Genomic DNA, 24,330 nt, shown 5'->3' with positions numbered 1-24,330 from the left:
GAACAAATTGAAAGTAAGTTTAATACGGCTGCTTTTCGTTCAAGCCTACCTGCGTTTTTGCGTATTTAGAAAGTTATCGGTTTAATTCCGATGAGCAGCAGGTAGATTATGTTCAATGTATAGAAAAGATTGGGCCAATAATAAGTAGGCTGCACGTTGCCTGACAAATAAACGCTGCTGGAAGTGATCACTTCCAGAAGTCCTTACAAATTCAACTCCAGCACAAAATGAAAAAAGAAATCATGTTCTGTCAACAGCAGATTTCTACAATACACGAAAATAGATTTCTAGTTTTATATCAGGTTAATATGATCTACAGTGCCACACTTACGCAGGCCTACACAATCAGTTGGCTAGGCCAAACACACACACACACACACACACACACACACTCGCAAAGTAAATAGGCTATGTTAGTAACAGACAGAAAATAACATATCTTATTTCGAAGCTCTGCTCCACAACTAATACAGATTCATATATGCCTATTTATATAAAATCATTTATCTGTGGAACTATTAGAAGTTGAGCTTGCAGTACTGGAGCTACAGCTTTATTACAAGTTTTAATATGATAAGAAAAGGCCTTCAGTTGTTTAAGCTTATAGTTGAAAGTGAAGCTATTAAAGTTAATATTTGTCATAGGGTCCCATATTGCGTGAAATCCACGTCTGTGCATTTTTGGACGGTGAATTTTTGATAAATTCTGTTGTCAAATGAAATTAAATGGAAGCAATATTGAAAGGAATGGTCTGTGAAAGCAAGCAAGAAAGAGAAAAAGAAAGAAAGTAAGTTTTGGCTAATCCTATTTAATACATTTAGTTCAAACTTAATTTCTAGTTCGTCTTTATTAGTTTGGTGCATTAAAAAAATCTGAGTTTTTTTGTTTTCCCTTTTCCCTTTTTTTTCTTTCTTTTTTCAGTCCTGCGAAACTGGAGGCAATATTCTACATGATGCAAGCAGGGAGGGACGTGCCGAGTTATATAAATATAACCATCCTGAATTATACTTCACGTCTTTTCAAATCCTCTTGCAAGACTGGACTATCTGTATTTGAATTTTTATACAAGAATGTCTGAGAGATCCCTTTTGGATGAGCTATGTTCTGCCTCAGCTAATGGAGACAAAGAAAAGGTGTTGTCTTTGTTGAACCAGAGAGCTGATATAAATGGAGTGAATGAGTTTGGAAGAACTCCTCTGCAGGTCTGTATGAAACCTTTCACATTTGAGTAAAAGTAACATTGAATATATTCTTTATTCTGGCTTTTTTGCATTGTTTTGTTTTTTACTTTAATGCTACCCATGACTTCCTGCTTTTAAGAAGCAGGAAGAGGCTATAGACACACAGATATAAAACCATGGCCTTCTTTTTAATCTACAAATATAAACAGGCTTAGATTATGAGTATTGATAAATATTTTGGTCGTTTTGAAATTATAATTTCTTTATAATAATGAATGAATTTGTTACTGGCAGATCTTACTTTGCTCTCCACATTTCAAATAGTAATTTACATAAGGCAGAAAAACGTTGATTTGCTTTAAAATGCCTAAATTAGATGGTTATGTTGTTAATTTTTCATGTTGATAATCAGTAATTATAAAGATTAATGCGTTTTTCTTGGTCTCCTAAATCATTTTTATTTTAAGCATAGTGTTAGAGAGATGCATCAAAGAATAAGCATGAATAAAGGACAAACACACAACACAAACTATAAGCCTAATTTACACTATAATCCTTTTTTTTTAGATCAAGTAAAAGGGACAACGTGGGGGGAATGAGGAAGTCACATTTAGACACCAGCATGCTGCAGCTTGAATGTATAATGTGCAATCTAAGCCTGTTCACCTTTTTACTTTGTTAATTATACAGTATATTAAGACTATGTGGCACAAACTGTCAATAAAATTAGGCACTGATATAAAATTTGTGGGAAAATTATATTTTTCCCCACATTATATATCTATAGCCTGTATAGGCTGTGTCTCTTATATGCGCAAAAAATCTCTCTTTGTGATGCATGTTTGAAATATTGATCATTTCAATATAAAATGTTTACTTTAGCAGGTGCTAATTTAATAGTGTGATGATGGTGAACAAAACCAAACACACGCACACGCGGGTCTTATGGAAAGTTTAAAAAAGTCTCGTGGGGACATGCAGGGCGTGCCATGTCCACGGACCTGAGGGAGTTTTATGGCAGAATATTTAAGTCCCACAGTTAAGACTATCACATTCAGAACAGTTCTGAAATTACTTTTAATGACTCAAATCTTCCCCACGGTTTGTCAGAGTGATACTCGAGCTATCAGAACCAATTTTAATAATGAACGTGACTGAGCTACAATTTAAACATACGTTTCCATGTTTACACACACACACACACACACACACACGCACACAAACTCATTCATAAGAGAAGACTAGAGAAGAAATATTTAAATTATGATTTGGTTCGCAGGTCACAACTTTGTGACAAATTTGTTACAGTAATGAGTCAATGGTTGAGTCTGTTTGGCTACAGCACAAAGTGCGCAGTGCTTTAAAAAAAAAAAAAAAAAAAAGCTGAAACCAAAGGTTATGTCTTTGTCACCTCAATGGAGAACATAGAGCCACATGAGCATAAATCATCGCCAAGAAGCTGCTCCTAACCCAGCTATAATTTATTTGACCTGTTGCTGTAAGTGTAAGCTTTAAAAAGGACATTCACTGTTATGTGTTACTGCGTTAACAAATTCATGCAACAAGGCGCTTGTATTTCATTTTATCATGTGCGCTAACTGTGTTACCGATTGCATAAGTTTTTACACTTGGTTCTACAGATAACCATTCTTCTTTATTATATTTCACAATGTAAAATACCACATGGAATTGCTTTTATAATTGATTTTTGTTGCCTACAACAGAGAAAGACGAAGTCGGTCTTCGGAGGCCGGAGTTCTGCAGGTTCTGGATGATTTCTTCTGCAGCACACACGAACCAGATTAATGGGTCAACATGTTTTAGCAGAGCTTTGAAACAAGCTAGAGAGCTATCAAATTTTAACTACATGTGTTGGTGCAGGAAAAATTGAACCTGTAGGACTTCGGCCCTTCAGGAACAGAGTTGCCAGAATCACATCAAAACAGTTATTCGACTAATGTCAATTCCCATGAGTTTTATTTATTTGTTTTGTGCAGGTGGTTAAGCTTGGAGACAGCCCTCTCATTGAGGTTCTTCTCAACGCCGGGGCAGACCCCAATCTGCCTGACCGGGTCTTGAATCTCACAGTGCTTCATGACGCTGCGCGCGAGGGCTTTGTGGAGTCCGTGCGCGTGCTGATCAACCACAAGGCGAACGTGAACCTCGTGGATGATGGTGGCAATCTTCCGCTGCACCTGGCCGCTAGGGAAGGGCACTTGGAAGTGGTCAGACTGCTGATGCCACACACTGACAACCCACACGCGAGCAATGGCGAGGGACATACCGCCTTGCAGCTGGCGTTGGACTTTAAGAGAATGAAGACTGCAACATGCATCCAGGAGTTTCTGAGCTGCAGTGAGTGCTGCGCAGGATCGTTTATCATGAATGTGAAAAAATTGAACAGCCTTTTTAAAAAACTTAATATTCCTTGGGAATTTATTAATAGACCTGTTATGCAAATAGCCTAATGTTCCCGCGAGGCTTTACCAGGTAAAACTAACTAGACTGCCCACCACAACATAGGCTACGTGTACGCGCACAATACAACTTTATTAACCTACAGTCAAATAAAATTTCGCGTAGACCTATTTGCAGACACAAAAAAATTAACAAAACAGCTTCCAAAACATATTAATGTGTTCACAAGGAACGAAGTCCACGAACATGCAGTTAAATATCAAGCAACACACACACGCACACACTACACCGGCTTCTATAGCCAATGCAGTAAGCTACAGGCTACATGACAAATATTTGTTGGCTATTCTCTGTCTTCTGTCTGCTCAGACTTGTTTACTATAATTATATATATTAAAAAAAAAAAAAAAACAACACTATAAACTAATGTGTGGAAATGTTACTGATGGGCTAACCAGATGGCTTTATAATTTATCTATTCACTATGTGGTCTGTAGTCCATAATCGGTCCTTTGTATCTTTCAAAATCCAGAAGACATGTCTACAGGCCCTGAAGTCCCTGAAGACAAGACAAAACTGCAGCAGCTTTTTCTTCCAAATTTGCTTTGGCTAAAAGCAGAAGCAGCTGCCTGTGACTCGTTTATCCAGATCAACCAAAAAGCTAAAGTGAAAATCTGTGATAGTTGATCCTGCTTCATATTTTTGTCAACTACATCTGAGTGTAGCCTAATATCTAGTTATGTTTATGTAACCGACAGTCAGTCTGTTTGGTGTTTTTATCATTACAAACGTAGGCTAAATGTTTCTAGAAAACTATTAATCATTTAGAAACCACACACGTCGTGAATCTCTACACAATGACTTTCTCGGTTAGTGTGTCCTGTTCGGGTTGACTTGCCTTTAAAGTGAATTTAAAATCAGAAGGCCAATAAGCCTGTTTTAATACACTCCAAATAGGACCGGTGTCGTGCTAAGACACTTATCCCCGACAAAATGGTTTCTCCTGACGCGGGAGCGCGCACTCGTTGCGGCGAGCGCTAGTTTCTTCCTTGTGCTGGATTTCACCATGTAAACTTAAACTATACAGCGTGCTTGTTGTTCAGGCCATTGTTTGATGGTTGTTGTTCTGCCTGCTAGGTTCTGTTAAGTTTTTCTTAGCCCGATATATTAATTAGATTGTTTTAAGTTTCGCGGGGCAATATTCATTTTAAAAACTTGACAACACCCACTTTAAAGACTAAAACCATAGTCTTGTAACATAAAGCTTTCCAAGCACCACATCGTGGCTAAGATTTAAAGGCCATTTTATTCATTATGCGTAGTCTATAAAGTTCCAGGAAGTGGCCTGCATCTCAATCTCAGTCTTCCATTTACAAAGTTTTTATTTTGCATGCAGGGTAAACAATAAAATCGGAACTTTTTTCTAATCCCCTAACCTTAATAAATGTGTAGTTTCACATTTTTAGTCGGCATATACAGTATTTTGATAGGTTATTTTGTTATTAAAGTGACTTGCATGTGATTCCTTCCTTTTCTTTTCACACAACATAAAAAGAGCAATGTGTTGTTATAAAAAAAAAAAGAGTACAATCCAATATCTATTCACTTCACTTTTTATTTGGAAAAACAATTTGTTTGCATTTAATTTATTTACATGTCACATGATTTGTCAACATGGTAATATCTGTTGAAGATTAATCCGTGTTTACCGAGGTGCAGTATGCCAGTATGCACTTCCTATATATATATATATATATATATATATATATATATATATATATATATATATATATATATTCATTACCCTATCCGATTAAGGGTTTCGGGGAAGCTGGAGTCTATCCCAGGCGAAAGGCCGGTCCATCACAGTCCAAACAACCACTCACAGCTCACATTCACTATAGTGGGAATTTAGAGTTCTCCAAACTTCGCCCGAGGATTGAACCAGCAACCTTGTTGCTGTGAATAATAAATGAAATGCAACCAAAATGTTTTCCACATACAAACTGATGTGAATAGATCCTGGATTGAACTTTTTCAAACAACACATAACAGCACATTGCCCTTTTTATGTTGTGTGAAAACAAAAGGAAGGAATCACATGCAAGTTACTTTAATAACAAATGAACCTATCAAAATATATGCCAACTAAAAATGTGAAACTACACATTTATTTCAGGTTCGGGGATTAGAAAAAAGTTTCGATTTTATTGTTTACCTTGCATGCAAAATAAAAGCTTTAAGTAGGGAGCAAATGGCAGACTGTCCATTCATTGAGATGCAGGCCACTTCCTAGAACTTTCTCGACAATATAATGAATAACATGGCTTTTAAATGTTGCCTAACATAGTAGACCACGATGTAGTGGTGGGAAAGCTTTATGTTACAAGACTATGGTTTTGGTGTTCAAGTTTTTAAAATGAATATTGTCCCGCGAAACTTAAAATCTAGTAAATATATCACGCCAAGAGCTAAGAAAACTAAGTAGAATGTCGCTACAACAACCATCAAACAATGACCTGAGCAACAAGCTCGCTGTATAGTTTAAGTTTACATGGTGAAATCCAGCTCATGTTTCTGTCGGGGATCCGTTCCTTAGCACACCTGTCGCGGCCTGCACTTTAAAATGCGAGTAGTAAACCCTTTGAACATCACCAAGTGTTTTCTTCCAGTTTTCAGTCATAGTGGTTTTACCCATTTCAGCCTGACAGGTAATTTAAGAATGAAACTTAACTGACAAAGACGCGACATAAACGTTTCACACGTTGACATGTTTCTTTTCTCTCGTTTCTGTTGTGTCTGTGGGTCTGTGGGTGCTGCAAATGACCAGGATAGGCTTATTTTCTAAAAACAAGGGGTCCAACCTGAATGGTCTTCACTCTGGGAGTCATTTGCCAGCAGCCACCCAGCTCCGTGGAGTGTGGATTGCCTGCAAAGCCTGATCTCTGATCGAGGCTGAGTTGTATGACTCTTCATCTGACGATTTCAGTTTCAGTTTACTCTTGGTTAACCATAGGCTACTTGCAGTTTTAGTGGGGCGCTACCTTGTAATAAAATTTATTACGTTATTATCACACTATTTTTCATTATAGGTCAATAATGAAGTATTATGATGTCCATTCACAGATGTAGTGCCAGGAGGCCCTATGTTTATATGAAGTAGGCTATAGCATGCCTTATTGCAACATAATTTTGTGGTAGCTGCTACTAATTAAATCCATAATGCATTAATTTATTTTTCCTTCTTATTTACAGACTAGAAAAAAGGATGAAGATGCAGACTTGGAGTTCATAGTTCATCTGGAACCTTCAAATCCTTTTGTGCTTCTCCTTTTACAAAACTTAAAGTCATGATACATTAAAGTAGATATTTATACAGATACAGGACTGTATCGCATTAAAATATGGTGAATAGTTAGTAATAGTATATTAATTTTTCTAAAAATGCTGATATTATTAATAGTGATGCAAATAATCCTTACCATGAACTCATTAAAATGTATCTGTCAGTGTTTAACCCTTTGATGCATCATGTCCACTACAGTGCACTCAAGGCTTTTTTGTAATATATTCATAATTGAGGATGGTATATTTGCAATCTTGCCACCCCAGTAGACATTAGGAAAGTCACCCAATACACTGCCACTCACTGAAGAAATAAACAAGATTGTAAAAAATTTTACATATACATGTACATGTAATTGCCATCTTTACCTCAGTGAAAAACAGTACATGAAAATGCTACTAGTTAATTTTTATAGAATATTTCTAATACATAAATATGACAATATATTAATTTAGAGGGCTGCACGATGGCACAGTGGTTCGCACTGTGGCCTCACAGCAAGAAGGTCGCTGGTTCAATCCTTGGCTGGTTTGGTCAGTGGCCTTTCTGTGTGGAGTTTGCATGTTCTCCCCATGTATGCGTGGGTTCTCTCTGGGTACTCCAGCTTCCTCCCACCATCCAAACACATGCATGATAGAATAATTGGTCACTCTAAATTGCCCCTAGGAGTGAGTGTGAGCATGAGTGTGGTTGTTCATCTCTCTGTGTGTGGCCCTGCGATGGACTGGCGAGCTGTCCAGGGTGTGGATAGGCTCCAGCTTCCCCGCGACCCTGAATTGGAATAAGCGGTTCGGAAAATGAATAAATGAATATTAATTTAGATATGTCTTCAGAATATAATAAACTAAATAATATTATAGAAGTACAACAGAAGTAAAAACTGCATTTGAAAGGATGTGTCATTATTTTTAATAATTTATGAATCAGAGGGTTTAGTTGGTGATTTTTTTAAAAAATTGCACTTTGAAAATCATAACATTTGTCTCATTGTAATATGTAACTAATTTCCAATAATTTTCTCAGTGTACCTGTGTATTTTGCATAGACAGTCTATGGTATTTTGAGATAAATCACAACACCATACCATGAAGATTGAAAGGTCGAGGTTATTTCACAGAATCCCAGTTGAAAAAAAGCAGAGAATAAATATGAGAATCATATTAATGCTGTTTCTTCTACTGCTTGTTCATTGAAATTATGCATTTACTGAAATTGAATTGTCTTACCTTTTCTATGTATTAAATGATCAAATAAAAGCAACAAATCTCAATACAATTTCATCATTTTTGTCATACTTTAGCACATTCACATGTTAATAAAACTGATAAATGCTACTTATGCTGAAAAAAATCCATAGCTTATGTTTGTCTTATTTATTAGTACTTAAATAGAAGTGAAGAAACAAAAAGGGCAACAAATGCAAAAAAATAAGACAAGAGATGTGTTTGAGCATTCTTTTTTAAATGCCAATTTTATGACCTGCGTTATTCTATTCAAGGGAGCCTCTACATATTCAAAATAATTTTTAAAAAACTACTGTTTATTTTACAAGTGGCATTTTGTAAGTGTTGAAAGTAATATAAATCTTAGATATATGACATAATACCATGTAAAAAGTTGAGTGATAACTGGTCTAGGAACTTGCTTGATCAAGAAACCTTTCAGTTGTAAACATAGGAAGTAAGGTCACACATTCTTGTGTGCGTTGCCAAACTTGAAACTGAAAAACTACTAAACAGTTTCTCATTTTTACTGTCCCCACAAGAAACAAAATCACACCACGACACTTGATTTCTGTTGCAACATCTATTTATTATTCGTCTTTAGTACAGAGCATATGCATACTTATGTTTATAAACAGGGAAATGATATACAAGCATCCATAAACCAACATACAGCACACATACTCCATTCGAATATGAAAAAACATTGTCGTTCAGTCTCTTAGATGAAAGCAACAGCTCTCACTTACCATTCCTGTGAGTTTGGTCTTTTTAAATAAATAAGTTTTCCTCCTCACGCTGAGAAAGAGCCACAAAGCACTCACTCCTGTGACTGAGTATTTCCTGCAGCTCTATCATTGTTAAAAATAAAAGGGAGGTTTGTGTAATTTCCGGGGAAATGAGTGTTCTCATTTTCTCATTTTACTCTCTGCCCTCTTAAAATGTTCCCAACTTTGTGCATTGACTCTGTTTCAACAAAGACAGCAGATAGCACACAAACATATTTAAATTTGTATCCACAAAACCTCGTTCACAAGCAGCCTTGTTCAGGCTTAATAAAAGTTTATACTGAGACTAAAACTTTGCCTATGTTGCAAAAACAGTCAATTGCTAAACTGTCACAGATTGTACAACAGATCGTTCTTGTAACAGAAGAGTGGAAGAGTTTGTTGGTGATGAAATACAGATACAATCCAAACACCATGATACAATGACAATTCATTTATTAGTCTGGTGGTAATAAAGTAGAACAATATTGACAGGCCCTCAGTATTCTTCCTGACATGCATAATGAGCCACATCTCTGCAGAAGCATTTGTGGTGCTCTGCTTCTCTTTTTCTTAACCTTAACTGAACTTTTGTGTTTTAGCAGCTGCCTCTAAACCCTCCCTCATGTGTAACCTAAGGCCATGAAGCTCCACTTTGATTATGGAGAATTGAATAAAATAGAGATACTGTAAGTCCATTGAAGTACTGTGCAAAATTTAAGGTGCTGACTGAGGCCTATGTTCAAACAGGAACCCTTCAAAAACACACGGTTGCCGTAAAACCCTTAAAACACCCATGCTTGCAGGTACGCACAGATACACAGGTCATTAAAAGCATGTCTTTTGACTCATCTGTGTCATGCCCATGGAGCTCAAATTATTTCCTGCGGGGATTTGCAGTTAATGAAAATACAACGGAACAATCAAATGTCTTTGTGCTTTTGTAGTAAATTTGGTGACCTGGCCTTAGAAACAGACTATAAAATGCAGCAAGGAAACAGTCGCTTGATGGAAAACAAAATGAGACAAAATGCAACATATTTAAAGTGACAACACAGTCAGAAATTTATCTGACATTACTTGTTTTTCAGCTGACAATTTCTTTGCAAACAATAAATTATTCCAATATTTATTTAAAAAACCATTAGAAATTCACAAGTGCATAAAATTTCAAATTAATTTAGATTTTTTATTACTGTCACCTGTCAGGTCCCCATTCCTACTTCCAATACAAATCCTTGCAATTTTCAAGTGAAGCTATTAATAATGATGTAATAACTAAATTAACATGATCCTCTTGTAAGTCTGGCTGAGAAGTGCAAATATCTACTACATTTATTTGATTGGTCGCCATGTGCTTTGGCCAATGATCAGAACTCTCGCCAACAGAAAAGGACACAGGGATGCAAAATCTGATCAGGAACTGGCTAGCCATCATCTTAGTGAATAAAGCGCACACACATAATTCCTTTAGTTATGTCTGCGTTGTTGGTAAACACTAGTTCAACAGAGCCCTTAATATTGACTGGCAAAATAAACGGAACAGATTTCACAAAGCCACAGGACAATAAACTAATTACTCCATCAAACAATCTTATTTTTTCACAGAGACAAATCAAGGCCTGTGCACTGAAGTTGAGGAGGCCTGTGCTCATTCAGCAAAAAAATGACTAGCCTCTGGTGATGTCCATCCGGGGTCTGGTCTACAAGCATATCCGTATGTGTTTTTTGCAGTACATATGACTCTACAACAGGAACATTTCCTGAAAGAAAACTTTTTCTACATTGCATTGGGTTATGAATCATCAGCAGTCCAACAACAAAAAACAAACAAAAAAAAAAAAACGTGATGGAGATGCAATGATTCTCCTCTTCTTTCTGACTCAAGATACTTCAAGGAACTGTACACACGTGTGTGTGTGTGTGTGTGTGTGTGTGTAACAGTTAAAAGCAGATTGCAAAATGTCCCCATAACCCTTGACTTCTTGTCACAACTTTCAGCTTCTCTTTTTCGCTTGCTCCAGCTTCCTTCTACTCATTCTTAACATAATCACTTTTTCCAGATGCAGTCCTGTCCAGCAGGTCAGCTTCTCTCTCTCTCTCTCACTCACACACACACACACACACACACACACACACACACTCACACACTCACACACACACACATTCAAGCATATATGTTAGCGCACACACACAGATTTAATCTTTTTCATCACTGCTTTGTTGTGCATTGTCCTACTCCAGGGGACAAGTTATCAAGGTGAAAGTTTTGCAAGTATTCTGTGTGGGTGTGTACATGTGTGTGCATCCATTGTGGTCCATGAGTGCTTGTGTCAGTTGGTCTCATAGGAAGAAAGCAGTGCAGCATCCACAGGCTCCATGCAGGAGGGGCAGGTGAAAGATCTCATCAGCCAGTCATCTATACAGTCCATGTGGTAGATGTGCATGCAGGGCAGGAACCGGATGGGATCTCCGTAAACAAAGTCCATCATACAGATGACACACCTGTAGAGGTCAACACAGTTAGACTGGAAATAGACAGCATAGATGTGCAGGAAAAGCTAAAGAAGATGTTCAACAAAGTGGTCAGCCATTATAAAATACATTGTTCTAGCATTAGAGTAGGACTTTAATGCTACCTTAACAGTTAACTGAAGAGATATGAGGACAGACTGGCTAATTTAAGTTCTTTATGGGGTTTCATTGCATTCAGTTATACCTCCAAAATGCTTTTCTACCAACATGTCTTTGCAGGTTTCACAGTATATTTGCCATCCTAGTATCATTTCATGCTCAACATTTTAGTAAGTCCTTGCTCCACCTCAGCCATTAGCTGCCAACACAATATAACTACCACTTAGCCTAACTAGCAGGCAAAGCGGCAAACTGCCAAATGACTTATTGGCAATTTGTTGTGTACTGTGACATGTGGATGTTTGTCTGGTTTAGAGCTAAAGTTCAATTAATATTTTAATCCACTGTTAACTAAGGAAACTGTATGCAACACTTAAGAGATTTATCATTTCATGAAGTTTGACATTTTCTGAAATAGAATTTTAAAACACCCTTACAGCACCTCCATAAGGGGATTGTCAAATAATTAAATTGCAGTTCATTTAATTCAAGTTTTCAGACCAACTATATACAGACAGTAACAAGATTTTTAGTGCAACAATTAAAAGATAAAGTAAGAAAATACTCATTTTTGGAGCAAATTATTCCACTGTGAAACATTACTGTCTCTGATTTAGTTATTTCATAGAATTAATGATGCAGGTGTCCGCATACAGAAGAATCTCTTTGTTTTCCTAAATCATGAAAGTGGCACCTTTAAGACGCTACAAAATTTTATGCCATTTTCTCAGTGATGCGCCGCCTATCGACAGCTACTTCAGAACCTATCTTGCATCCTACCTATACTGTGAGCTTTCGTCCGCTAGTAAAAAACACTTATGTTGACTCCTGTATAATTTCTTTTTCATTCTCCCTCTATTTCAGTGCATTTCCTTGCTGAATCATCAAAGCGGTTGGTGTGTTTATTATCCGTTTAATAGCATGTGATAAATTTGTAAAGTGTAACTTCAGTAATGCTCGCATCAGCTTTCATTGTGCGGTCAAATGACCCAAAATTGCTAAATTTTAAGGTTGGTAAGTTATGCAGTGCACCTTTGAAGCTTTATTGTCCTCATTTTACTCAAAAATTTAAAAAACTCAAGAGACAGAGAAAAACTCAAGCCCTGTCACAATATACCGTAAATAATGACAAACCAAAACAACCTCAAAAACCAAAAATTTAGTATGCAAACTGCCTATGTCAATCCAAACAAAACATATCTTAATCACCCCACTGTTAGAAGTCTATGGAGGCGATATTATTTCTTTGATGATTTTAACTTGATATTGATCCCAGTACACACACATGCCCGCCTGCTAAGCATGACAGAAATACTGGAGAATCTTATCAATTAGTCCACTGACCTTTCAGAGGGAATACATTCATATAAGCAAAAGCTGAAATAAGCAAGTATGTTTTCCTAAAATTTCCATAAACATTACTACAGCGGCAGACTTTTGTGATTTGGAACGTGATATCAACAAGAGCTATGTGTAGATATACAGTACCAGTGAAAAGTTTGGACACATCTACACATTCAAGTGAAATAGGTAGATGTGTCCAAACTTTTGAGTGGTACTGTATGTGACTCTTATGGAGCAAGTTGTAACGCCACATCAAGCAGGCAACAATGTTATGTTAAAAATACAATATGGGGAGGAAATTGTTATTGACTTAACAAAGATTGAAGCAGCAGACTCTCTTTTGAAAATGTCACAATAGATGTAAAAAGACTGAATAACCAACAGGTCAAACGCATCTCAGTAAATCAATCAAAAGGAGTTCTGTGTTTGAATTCTGGACGCTTCCATTATACAAGTGAGCAAAGACCGCCACCTAGTGTTGGTTAATAAGTACTGCACTCACATTACCACTGAAGTACTTCATTGTATATGTGTGTCAAGCTGAAAATCCACATTAAAATTAAAAATGCACCTGAAGAAAAGAAGAAGAAAAGAGTACAGTAGAGCGGGTACCTGTTTTTGCTGGTGCTGGCAGTCGGGGCGATCTCTGGGGTCAGGACGTACAGGCTGTTGTTCTTGGGCAGGTGTAAACTTCTCAGCACAGTCTGATTACAAGCACAGGCACAAATGCACATATTTACAATTTGTTCTGTTTACTGAAAATGAAATATAGTTACGGAGGAAATAAGCTTATAATGGAAGGAATATTTGATCACATCGAAAACAAGCAACACATCTTTGAATATTTTAGGAAGCATCAACTCAAAGCTACATAGCCAGATCAGAAAATATAGTTTCTAAACAAATTAAACATCCCTATGAAATGCATAAGGAGGAGAACTTTTTATAGAAGTAATGTTAGCCATATTATGGTTTATTCTAAAATACACATTGGCTAACAGCGTTAGTTGAAACATGAACATAAAATTGGAAGAAAGACAAAGCGAAATGGATCATCGAAAAATTATGAACAGGAAGAACAGATGAAATTCATTTGTTATTTTTTATTGCTTAATTGTGTTGTTTTCGGTTTAAAAAAAAAAAAAAAAAGTACTTACACTATCCGACATCTCCGCTCTTCCATCCCTTCAGCTGCATTTTAGACACTGGAACACCAAGCTCTGTCTCAAGGATTTGTTTGATTTCTCCTATGAGTTGAAATAAAGAAAATCAGTCAAACATTGCAATTATGTAAGGTAACAGCAATTACACTGTCAGGCCAAAAATTGGTGCAACTTGTTTATAGCCCAAATTTTTTAATAGACGTACTGTGTAACTTTTTTATTGTAAAACGTGGGATTCCTGACTTATTTCATGACAGTGACATTTGTTATGTGCATTTCTGGAGCTGTTGTTTCCCAGCAGTATCCTCAGTCTGAGAATGGCACTTCACAATGTTTTCTTCTGAGATGCTACATGATGTTGGAGCCTAATTTTACTTGACACACTGCATCACACACTCGCAAGTGGACATCAACAAACCAGTAAGAGATAATAAGAGTCAACATAAGACAGTTTTATACTGTCTGGAGAAAGCTAACATTACATATATAGTGCAAGATGGATGGCAAATGACTGGAGAAAAATCATCAATACCATAAATTGGAGTAAAACATCAAACTCTGGTGGCAGATATCAATAGTGGCGATGCAGATATTTGTCAAAGTCCAAAAGTTAAAGGTGGTTCAAAAGAATGTGTGTGTGACTTTTTTGTTACAGTATATTTCATAATTATTCTCCAATTGCTGTGTTCTTCTTTATTAAAACATCTTAATGAGGTCACCATAAATGCCATAATTTCCCATGACATAATTTTCCATATTCCTGCCCCTTACTCTAGGATGCCTTAATGTTACCAAACTTTTCCAATACTTAATTAACTGTTTTTCCTACATTAATGTTTTAGATATGCATTAGTTGCAAATTTCATTTTAAGCCAAAAATAAAAAAAAAAGAGTCACCATAAAAACCTAAAAAAAAAACGCAGATTTGCTTTTGAGATGTAGCTGCAAATCTATACCAATAATCTATACCAACACAATTAAACCAATGAGACAATTAATAAATATGTAATCGTTAATCATCTACTATTTTTTATAGTGTGCCTTAAAGACAATCAGGGTGACAGACAATGTTTTTGTTCTGTATGAAAAGGTCAACAAGTTATTTAAGTATGTGAGTGAGTGTGTACTCACACTGTGTACTCACCAACTGTGCTGCCCTCCTCGAGCACCAGGTCCACGGAGCACTGCCGGTACTCCACCCGGAAGTTGAGCATCCGTGGCTGACGTTCTACAATGTGCCGAGAGGAGGGGTTGATGGGGCAGACCAATGAAGCCGAGGATGATTGTGGAGAAGAGGATGAAGATGATGAAGAGGGAGGAGGAACTGCACCTCCAGCTGCTGCACTAGTTGCTTCCGAGTGGCTAGGGGGTCCATACATTGTTGCTTGACTTGCTTCACTGGAAAACTCACTACAAAAAGATGTTGCAAAAGACTGATTACAGAGAATTGATAGAGGAGCTCAAAATAGCATGTGTTGTCAAAGATTATTAAGAATATAAAGTAAAGAAAACTACAAAACACAAGAGATGCTTTAAAAAAAATAAACAGAATTGGCAAAGGGCTTTTCATCCTATTCTCTCCCCAAGAAAATCTGCATGTTTTCTTAAGTTATTCTTTCTCTGTTGCTTTCTCGTCATATGACTTGGGTTTCACACAACACACTAACTTATGCTTCCATTTAGACCCCAACAAAGAATGCTCCTTGTGCCCTGAAGTGTAGGCTGCAACCGTCTTACAGAGTGGGAGTCCTGGCTTTTAAACAAAGCCGTCTTTTTTTTTTTTTTTTTTTTTTTCCTTTTTAGGCTATACAGTTGGCGATTCACTGTCCAGAAGAATTTATATACCACCACAAATTTTCCACAAGCAGGCTGCAGGAACAATAAGTAATTCAACTGTGTAGGGGCACATTATAATGTAAAATTAACACAAATAAAATACCAACCATACAATCAAAATGAATGCCTAAGTCTCATTCACATAATTCCAAACAAACCAAACGCTAATGCTGTGCAAGGAAGATGCAAGATCCCTTCCAAATATTTAAATGCAAGTTTAAATGCCAGTTCACGCACTAAACACCTTAAAAAAGTTGAGCTATGTGATGGCATGGATCCTTAATCGTCAACAGAAAAAATGAATGCTTGTAATTGGAAATATAGCCCTCAATTTAGTTCCCCACTTTCTCAAATTATCTGCATCTTCAGATGAGCTTCTACATAGTCATGCAAGTGAAAGTTCAGACAAACTTGTGTGGATGGGTGAAAACAGTTGGAATTAGGATGCTTCAGGATAAATTTCACATTGGTTCTGGTCCTATGAATATACAGAACCAATAAATGTATAAGAAATATATTAGTCAGAGTTTTTTTTATAGCATATTTGCTATGTGTGTTTGGTGTGAAAAAGAAGTCTTTCTGATCGCCCTATGAGCCTTAATTTACAAACAATACAGCAGAAGCCTATACAGAGAAGAGACTTAACCAACAGATATGGTGATTTAAAAACCTTTAACAAGTCCTCTACAAACTCAAGCATACTTTGACTCAGCTTCTTTTCAGCTCAATCATTTGTTTTCAAGAGACTTTTGTGCCCGATGTCTTTCTGTAAAATCCTTGGCCTGCTTGCCATTTTTTCAGGAGGAAAACTATGGTAATAGAGTAATTTTCAAAATCTAATTGTTTAGAAAATCAAAAACAGTGCAACATTTTTCTAGTGATTAAGAACATGTTCATTACAAAAACTGCTCTGCAATGACCTAGGATGATCGCCTTGTTCATGCAACAAAGAATTTATATAGCAGCTGCAACATGTGAAACCCTACCTTGAACTTGAGTTACAGGTAAGTGTTTAAGATGTCAGAAACTTAAATTGAAGCAGACCTTTTTTTTTCTCAAAAATGTACTGTGGCGGGATCATAAAGTGGAGATTATATGTAAATGATATGCAACAGCTGGATATTTTACTCCCCAAAAAGCTAATAGACTTTGAGAGAAATGTCTAAACTAGACAGGAAACCTGCGAGTTTTGTTTCAAATACTGAAAAGGACTAATTTTCAACTCTTACTAACAAGAAAATGAATGAAAAGGACACAAGGGAGAAGAGAAATGTGTTTTAGGCAGGAATATTTATGTACCTTCAAACTGGCTCCAGCTCAGGTCAAGACATCAGTCTGTTTACTGGGAAACGCCAACTTACTCCTATCAATGCCAACTACTTAATAAATGTGTTGGCTGCTGGTCATACGGCCAGATTCTATTGAAAGCAACTGTGCCCTCTAGAGACACCAGCAATATTCTCAGGCCACTTTACATGATACGCAAATGGTTTAACAGAAAATCTGCAGGGTTTGGAGGATTTTCATTAGTGCAGTGTGTGTCAACTAACCGTTGGAGCAAAGTGATGAGCACAAAGCCTGAAAGAAACATTCCTTCTATTCAGATATATTAATTCAGAACTGTATAATTCAGTTCTTGACAGAAAATTTCCCTCCCGTTGCAAGCTTTCATATAATTTCTCTATTATAAGCTGAACAGAGATCACAGCAGGAGAAATGCCTTCCAGGTCAGTAGCCTCTATTTTGACACTGATTTGCTGAATCTGTATCAAAGTTCAAACTGATGTGTGGAAATGCTTAGAATCCATTCAGATGATATTTCATCAAAGAAGCAGGTTATACAGAATAAGATTTTCTTTCTGCTCTGTAGAACATATATGTAAACTAGAAGTTTACGTATCAAACAAAGACGGTCAACCCTTGCTTTGATATTTATTTAATATTTTGACAGCTGATAGACATAAATGTACTTCTGTCACATAGCGCTCAGTGATGAACATGACCTCCCCACAGCCAGCTATTTTATATCTCCACAGCATTTTCATTAACATTTTTTAATGTGGTCTTCCTAGTGTGGTAAAAAGACAGCAGTGCATAAAAGAGATATACATGATATTTTGATTTTCTTTGATAATAAAGTAAATATGTGGCACAGTGGTCATTACCTTTGTAAGATCCCATTCTCCTGTGGTATCACACCATTGATGGCTGCCTGTAATGAAAGCAAAAGTCAGCTCCAGAGTACAAAATAATGTCATTGTTGTTTATGTGTGGCATCAATTGCCACATCTCTGCTACTAAAATATGTGACTCTCTGTAAAGATCAGGTAAAACCTGTCTTATCTTAAACCATTAACAGATTCAAAGTAAACATGACAAATGATTGTACAGCAGAAAGCTTTAAGGAACCTGACAGTTATAAAACTTGATATTCAATTTGTTTTGTTATACTTAATAGAATTTATTTATCATTATGCTGCGCTAGCAAAATACACAAGAGTGTGTGATATTGCTGACTTAAAGACTCCAATCAGAACAAAGAGAACTGGGAGGGCAAATATAACCACAGTCAGCTTTGCAGAGAGCTTTTGTTTCAATGGACAATTGATCAGACTTCTCCTGAACACACTATTCTACACTGTGCAACAAACAAACTAATGTGAGTTGGTATGTTCTGCTACAAACACATTTACAATTCTTTTGGTGTTGAACAGAGAAAACATTAATGGACAAAAGGAAAAAAAAGGTATTAAATTAAAAGTGAACAAAATTGTAGTTCAAAAATTTGTACTTTAAAGAAAATAACACCACTTTATGCTGTGTTTTGAGTAATACATCAAAATGAGTCTTTTGAGGGGGAAATACAATTAAATATTTAAAACCAAGTCAATTTGTAAAAATTAAAGATTTACTAACTGCAAATGAAGTCAACATATTGTTACTTCTGTAGCCTAGTTGGCACAAACCAAACAGTGATTCTGAACAGACCTTAAAAAATCATTTAGTCAGCTTCGATTTTTCAACAAACCTGCAGAGGAGAAAAGTTTAACTTCAAGATGTCTTTACATCCTATGCACTTGAAGTAACACTAAATATGTAGTCACATTGATGACAAACAGCCACCACATTTTTCCCAAGGCTGTAAATTATTTTTGACTGATATAAAATGCATCATCTAAACTGATTTGGTACTTTTCAAATCAAAAGCAATATAAAGTGATTTCTGTGGTAAAGTCAAGTAATCTCAGAATCATCTTTGAGTCTATGTACTTAGTTTAATTTCTGGAAAAGTCTAACTTTAGTTTTACTTAGCAGAACTAGGTAACTAGGTGCTCTTTTGGGTTTAAGTCTTCCCTTATATTAATGACAGTGTAGTGTAATTTGTCCATTTATTTAGAGGTACAAATTTCCTTGTGTTTTACTTTTATTAACCAGTGTCTCTTCACAGTGTCTGTCTTTTGCCTCTTTTCATAATTGACCATATTAAATGTATAACTGGTCAATTGGAAAATAAAGAAAGTAGGGTATAGGTCCTCCTCAATGAGAGACAAACTCACACTTTGCAAAGCACATATTTAAACAACATAACTGGTGATTGTTGGTTCATTGTCAGGTCATGTTGTACTGACTCGATTTCCTTAGTTTACTCGGACACTTGAATGAAGCAGGGCTATTGTTAAGGCCTTCAGCAGCATTTACATTCTCTTATTTGTCAAGTAAATGTGAGGTGTGAAGATGGCATCTAACTTGTAAAGAAACAATATGTTTTTATGTCTATAAAGATACAGGTACAGGCTACAGGTAGTACCTGAGGTTTAGGACAGTTTGCATCAATGTAATCTTTCAAAGTGCTACTGTTTAAAAATAAATTTAAACTACCCAAAGTCTGGCATGCATTTACTGCAGAGCTGGAAACTTGGCAGTAAAAATTAAAAGAGAAAAGCCAAGGGCATCACTTCAGAAAATACTACTTTAAAGTGACACATAAAAACAAAATAAGTCTGGTGTCAGTTTACAAACGAATTCTTTAGCACATTTCACAAAACATTACACCACAGAGGGTTACTTAAAATAGGCTTGAGGACATGGCTAATGAGGGTTAGAATAGTGAAATCTGAACAATCTGAAAGTCATCATTTTTGGCATTGCGAGTATAACAGTGAATGTCTACAGCAACAATATGACCTCTATGGAAAGTACTTACTGTAAAGATAGGTGGTGCAGACATAGTTTACACTAACTGCATGGCTTCTGAAGTTCTCAGGACTTTTCACTATAGCCTGTGCTTTTTACACATCAGGCTATTTTGTCTGAAATTAAGACTACAATTTTTTTTTTATTATTATTTTTTATTAACTAAAGCTGACTGCAAAGAAACTGCAAGTCATCAAGTTTATAGCTGCAGGAAGTCCAGTCCTGTATGTCTGTCCTACTGCTCCCTGCTTTGAGTTCCTGCCAGCATGAATCTAATTATAGACTGACCCCTTTCAATATGCACTTTGCTCTAAGGGCTCATCACGAATTCATGCAAATGTGACAGACCATATTCTATCTCAGTGTTTCTGAATGTATTGTTCACTCAATCACACCTCTCAGGATACATATTTTCTCATGTTGACCTTTCTGGCTCCAGTAAAGACAGGATTTGGGCCTCACAAAAACATGATGTTTGTAACTGGGTGCTAACTGCTCACTCAAACTGGTATTTCGTATTTTTAAGAGTAAAGCTGAAAGTCTGTAGATAATGAACTTACCACTAAGTCCCAGTTATTAAGCTCTAACAAAGTGATAGCCTCTGCAATGTTGTCAATTCCAGTGCAAGCCTGTGAAAGAAGAGACACAATTTAATATTAGAAAGAAAAACATTTCACAAGCTACGTGGAACATTTAGCTCCACACTGTTCTAGAAAAAAAAATTGCAATTCATCACTAAAACTGCCTAAGTCAGACTAAATCCCTGTACTCTACCTTTAGAGAGGGAATTATGCCATTTCTCCAGTTCATGAAAACTCATTGTGGATGCTAAAAGTAGTATACGGTAGTTTTCAGCTGCTGCAATTTACTTTAAAACACTTGTAGCATGCATAATAAAATCACATCCAAAACATCAGAATCAGAGTAAAATATAACAGCCGGTAAAACAACAAACTAAGTCTCTGAAGAGAAATGAAAATGTTTTGTCCCTAATACAAAAGTTAAAAAGCCAGTTATGGTTGAATGATCATAAAACGTTGAATCTACAGGATTCTACTTTGAATGAAATGCATACAAGTGTAGCATCAATATTTTAATCATCATTTGCTAATCCACTTCACTGCACTATAACTCAGGAGCATTGTCAATAAAATGATATATTACATGTCTTTACTTTATCTTTTTTTGTTTATATATATATATATATATATATCATTTTAATTTCTTGGCTGTACTCCAGTCACAGTTCAGGACCAGTAAGCTCAGGTTAGGCACATATGTCAAACATGTCACTCAACATGTACACTACAAAGTAGCAATGAGGTCCATATATAGCACAAACAGAAAAAGCTGTAACCAAAAATAAAGACATAGTCTAAATCAGTTGTATGTAAATACAATAGAGTATATGAGCTTCAGAAAGCATGATGTTAATAAAAAAAAAAAAAAAAAAGCTCCATAGTCTTCAATGCCCTGCCAAGTTTTGCTTCAGCACATGACTGAATTTTTTTTTTTTTAAATAAATGGATACATCAAGTACACCAGCATCTGAATGCTTTTTAAGGACACTATGACAGCACATGGGTTGTTAGCTTCAGTCTGAAATGGTAATGAATTTCATCATCATTCAAGATTTTCCTCTTCTAAAATCATTTTAACAAAACAATTAGTGTTTACTTGTTTATATGACTACGTTTAAAATTGCTGTATAGTAATATAATCTTAAAATAATGGCTTGCTGTTAAACACCTTTTTTAAGATTTAATTTATTTAAATTATTACTATGCAGCTGCAAGCCATAGAAAACTACCAAGACCTTCCTAGAGTTATTAATTCTTTAAAATCACTCCTGCTATAGTCATTCCTGTTTTCCCTATATAGATCAATATAAACAGAGAAAATATATCTTTGTATACCCTTGTAGAGTATACTATTGGTCAGAGCTTTAGATAAATTTTATTATAATAAACTTGCTGATTTATATGTCAAACAAAAGGCCACAAACGAGCTAAGGATAGGAAGAGAAGCTGAGTAACTGAAGGTAAATCATTGTTTACGTTATATGTTGCTTTAGTCAGATTTAAAAATAAATAAATTACAATACCTTCCGACGGGTTAACTTACTATCCATTTATGGGGAATTATTCTTACGGTCCAAAGCTTATGTATGGTTGAAAAATTAAAAGACCGAGGGTGCTGTTATATTAATATTGCTTTGCTGTCGTAAAAGATGTAGAAGTCCGGCGAATATTTTAAACACAGGAAAACTGTAAACAAGTTGACAATCGCCATGAGCTCTCTATTCGGTTGAGCAGTTTGTTCATTAACCAAACCAATCGACAAAAAACACGCACTATTCAACTGTTTAGATAGACATCTTTACGTGGTCGTTGTGTACATATGTAAGACAACAAACAACAGACTCTGGGTTAAACTGTGTTGCGGGTCAGTTAGCGAACTGTCAGTGGATTAGCTCAGTGTGCTAACTACAGAGAGCTGATCTCCGTTTGCTGTTTACGACGTGGTGTGTTTTGTTGTTGACAGCAGCCCGAGTCGTCTCAACACCGGCAGGCAGATTACTATTAATTAAACTAAACACAGCAAACATTCAAGGAAGACATACCTGAAAATCGGCCAAAATCATTTCTCTATCCATGTTGCTATCGCCGCTATCGGAGGCCATGGCAATGACTGGCTAAAAGCGAGTCCTCTTCTCTGGCTCTTCTCGCTTTTTCACCGCACAAAAAAGACACGGGTCGAAATAAAACTGTTTTCCTTAGTGGCAGCTGCGGGTGAAATGCTGGCAGATTTAATATAATAAATCGAACGAGGATTGACGGCTTGAGAAAAACAAAGTTCAGTAAAGTAACGCTAAAGTGTTCTGTTATCTCCTATCATTATTCTCAGCTAGCCCATTGCTTTACGGCTGTCGTAAAGTGGCTTCAGATGCTGTAAAACATCAAAGCGAGAATGAAATGAAATTTAAATTAAATGAAAAATACTTTATTAATCCCCAAAGGGAAATTCAATATTGTAGTATGTAATTAACTTGAGGAGGTCCTGTTTCGGAGGCGGATGGTTGCTGGCAGGAATGATCTTTTGTATCTTTCAGTCTTACATCGGACCTGAAGAAGCCTCTCACTGAACATCTATGAATGTTAAATGTATTAATGTTAAATGTTAAATGTAGTGTGATTTCCTTTGGAGAAATGGGCTTTATTGATTTCAGACCATATCCTTTTCCTCTTACTACCAGATTTATCCTGAAAGTTGGCCTATAAAAATATTGTCTGTGAAGTAAAGCAAGTAGTCCCCTGACACCAAATCCTCAAGCACCATCTTATTAATACCAGTTAGCCAGATTACTACACTGTTTTTCATAAGTCACCAGGCAAAGAAGCTAACAAACAACTGGCACTTTCTTTCATGGTGTATTGCAGTACAAATATTTTTTCTCTAACGGGAATCCATTGTATCCAATGTTTTACCTTCAAAGTAACTTTAGTCTTCAAATAAATATGGGGTAGGGGGTTTTCACTTTGAAATGAAAATAACTGCAGCTGTAGGAGTGTGATGTCAGAGAAAGAGAAGCATTCACAGAGTTAGGTTATGCAGAGCCAGTTGCATTGCCTACAGTGTGAAGGCATTGTGTTCACATTCACAGTTTTACATTTTCATTTTCACCTCACATTTTCTGTTGAGCCTTTTGGCAGTCTTCAGAGTATCATAGCAGGAGTTTTAAAAAAAACTTATCAATGACATTTATGGCAGACTGAGTAACTTGTATCTGTTCTTTTCATATAAAAAAAAACAAACAAAAAAAAACAACAAAAAAACAGAACAAACAATTTAATACTTCTAAATGTGTTTTCCACAAATATTTTCTTGATTTGGGAGGCAAAAATACAGGATCTGAAAGTCTGGATTGCTTCAGGAATGGTGTGAATTGGGGTGTATGTTTTTGTTTAAAGCTTTGATTTGAATGTATCCCTGAAGATGTGCCTGATGTACATAATGTTGGTGGGTTTAATTGATTATGCAAAGTTGATCAACTGATAATTATGTTGATCATGAACATTAATTGGACACAGACAACTACCAAATACACGGTTTTTATTGTTTGTAACTGACATCAGTAATTTAGTGTCATTGAGTGTTCATTGGCTGGTTCCAGACAGGGGTGTCAGCGTGCTTCTTATTTCTTTCTTTCTTTCTCTCTCTCTC

General features: G+C 36.2%; 1 protein-coding gene across 3 annotated transcripts; it reads right to left on the bottom strand.

Annotated features, from left to right (window-relative positions):
* Positions 1–11,389: 11,389 nt before the first annotated feature.
* On the bottom strand, positions 11,390–23,012 carry LOC306759112 (FAS-associated factor 1-like). Of its 3 annotated transcripts, XM_079244619.1 has the most exons (7): positions 22,730–23,012; positions 20,667–20,735; positions 18,078–18,124; positions 15,221–15,486; positions 14,071–14,160; positions 13,526–13,617; positions 11,390–11,440 (listed from the first exon to the last, which is right to left on the bottom strand). In XM_079244619.1, exons 1-5 carry the CDS (start codon positions 22,787–22,789, stop codon positions 14,072–14,074), a joined length of 531 nt encoding a protein of 176 aa, XP_079100745.1. In that variant the 5' UTR covers positions 22,790–23,012; the 3' UTR covers positions 11,390–11,440; positions 13,526–13,617; position 14,071. The 3 variants fall into 3 exon arrangements, with proteins under 3 accessions (XP_079100745.1, XP_079100747.1, XP_079100746.1); XM_079244621.1 differs by lacking the exons at positions 20,667–20,735; positions 22,730–23,012 and adding an exon at positions 20,117–20,234; XM_079244620.1 differs by lacking the exon at positions 11,390–11,440 and having other exon boundaries at positions 13,539–13,617; positions 15,208–15,486.
* Positions 23,013–24,330: the final 1,318 nt, after the last annotated feature.

Source organism: Telmatherina bonti (genome assembly GCF_933228915.1).
Source record: "Telmatherina bonti genome assembly, chromosome: 8".
In the NCBI taxonomy this organism is placed as follows: Eukaryota; Metazoa; Chordata; class Actinopteri; order Atheriniformes; family Telmatherinidae; genus Telmatherina; species Telmatherina bonti.
This window is presented reverse-complemented; position numbering and strand designations above follow the sequence as displayed.

Excerpts from the sequence above, each read along its gene's own strand:
- LOC306759112 (XM_079244619.1), bottom strand. The coding sequence starts at position 22,789 with ATGGCCTCCGATAGCGGCGATAGCAACATGGATAGAGAAATGATTTTG. Across the intron at positions 20,736-22,729 it reads TGATTTTGGCCGATTTTCAG|GCTTGCACTGGAATTGACAA; the intron begins GTATGTCTTCCT and ends CTTCTTTCACAG. Across the intron at positions 18,125-20,666 it reads TTAATAACTGGGACTTAGTG|GCAGCCATCAATGGTGTGAT; the intron begins GTAAGTTCATTA and ends CTTTCATTACAG.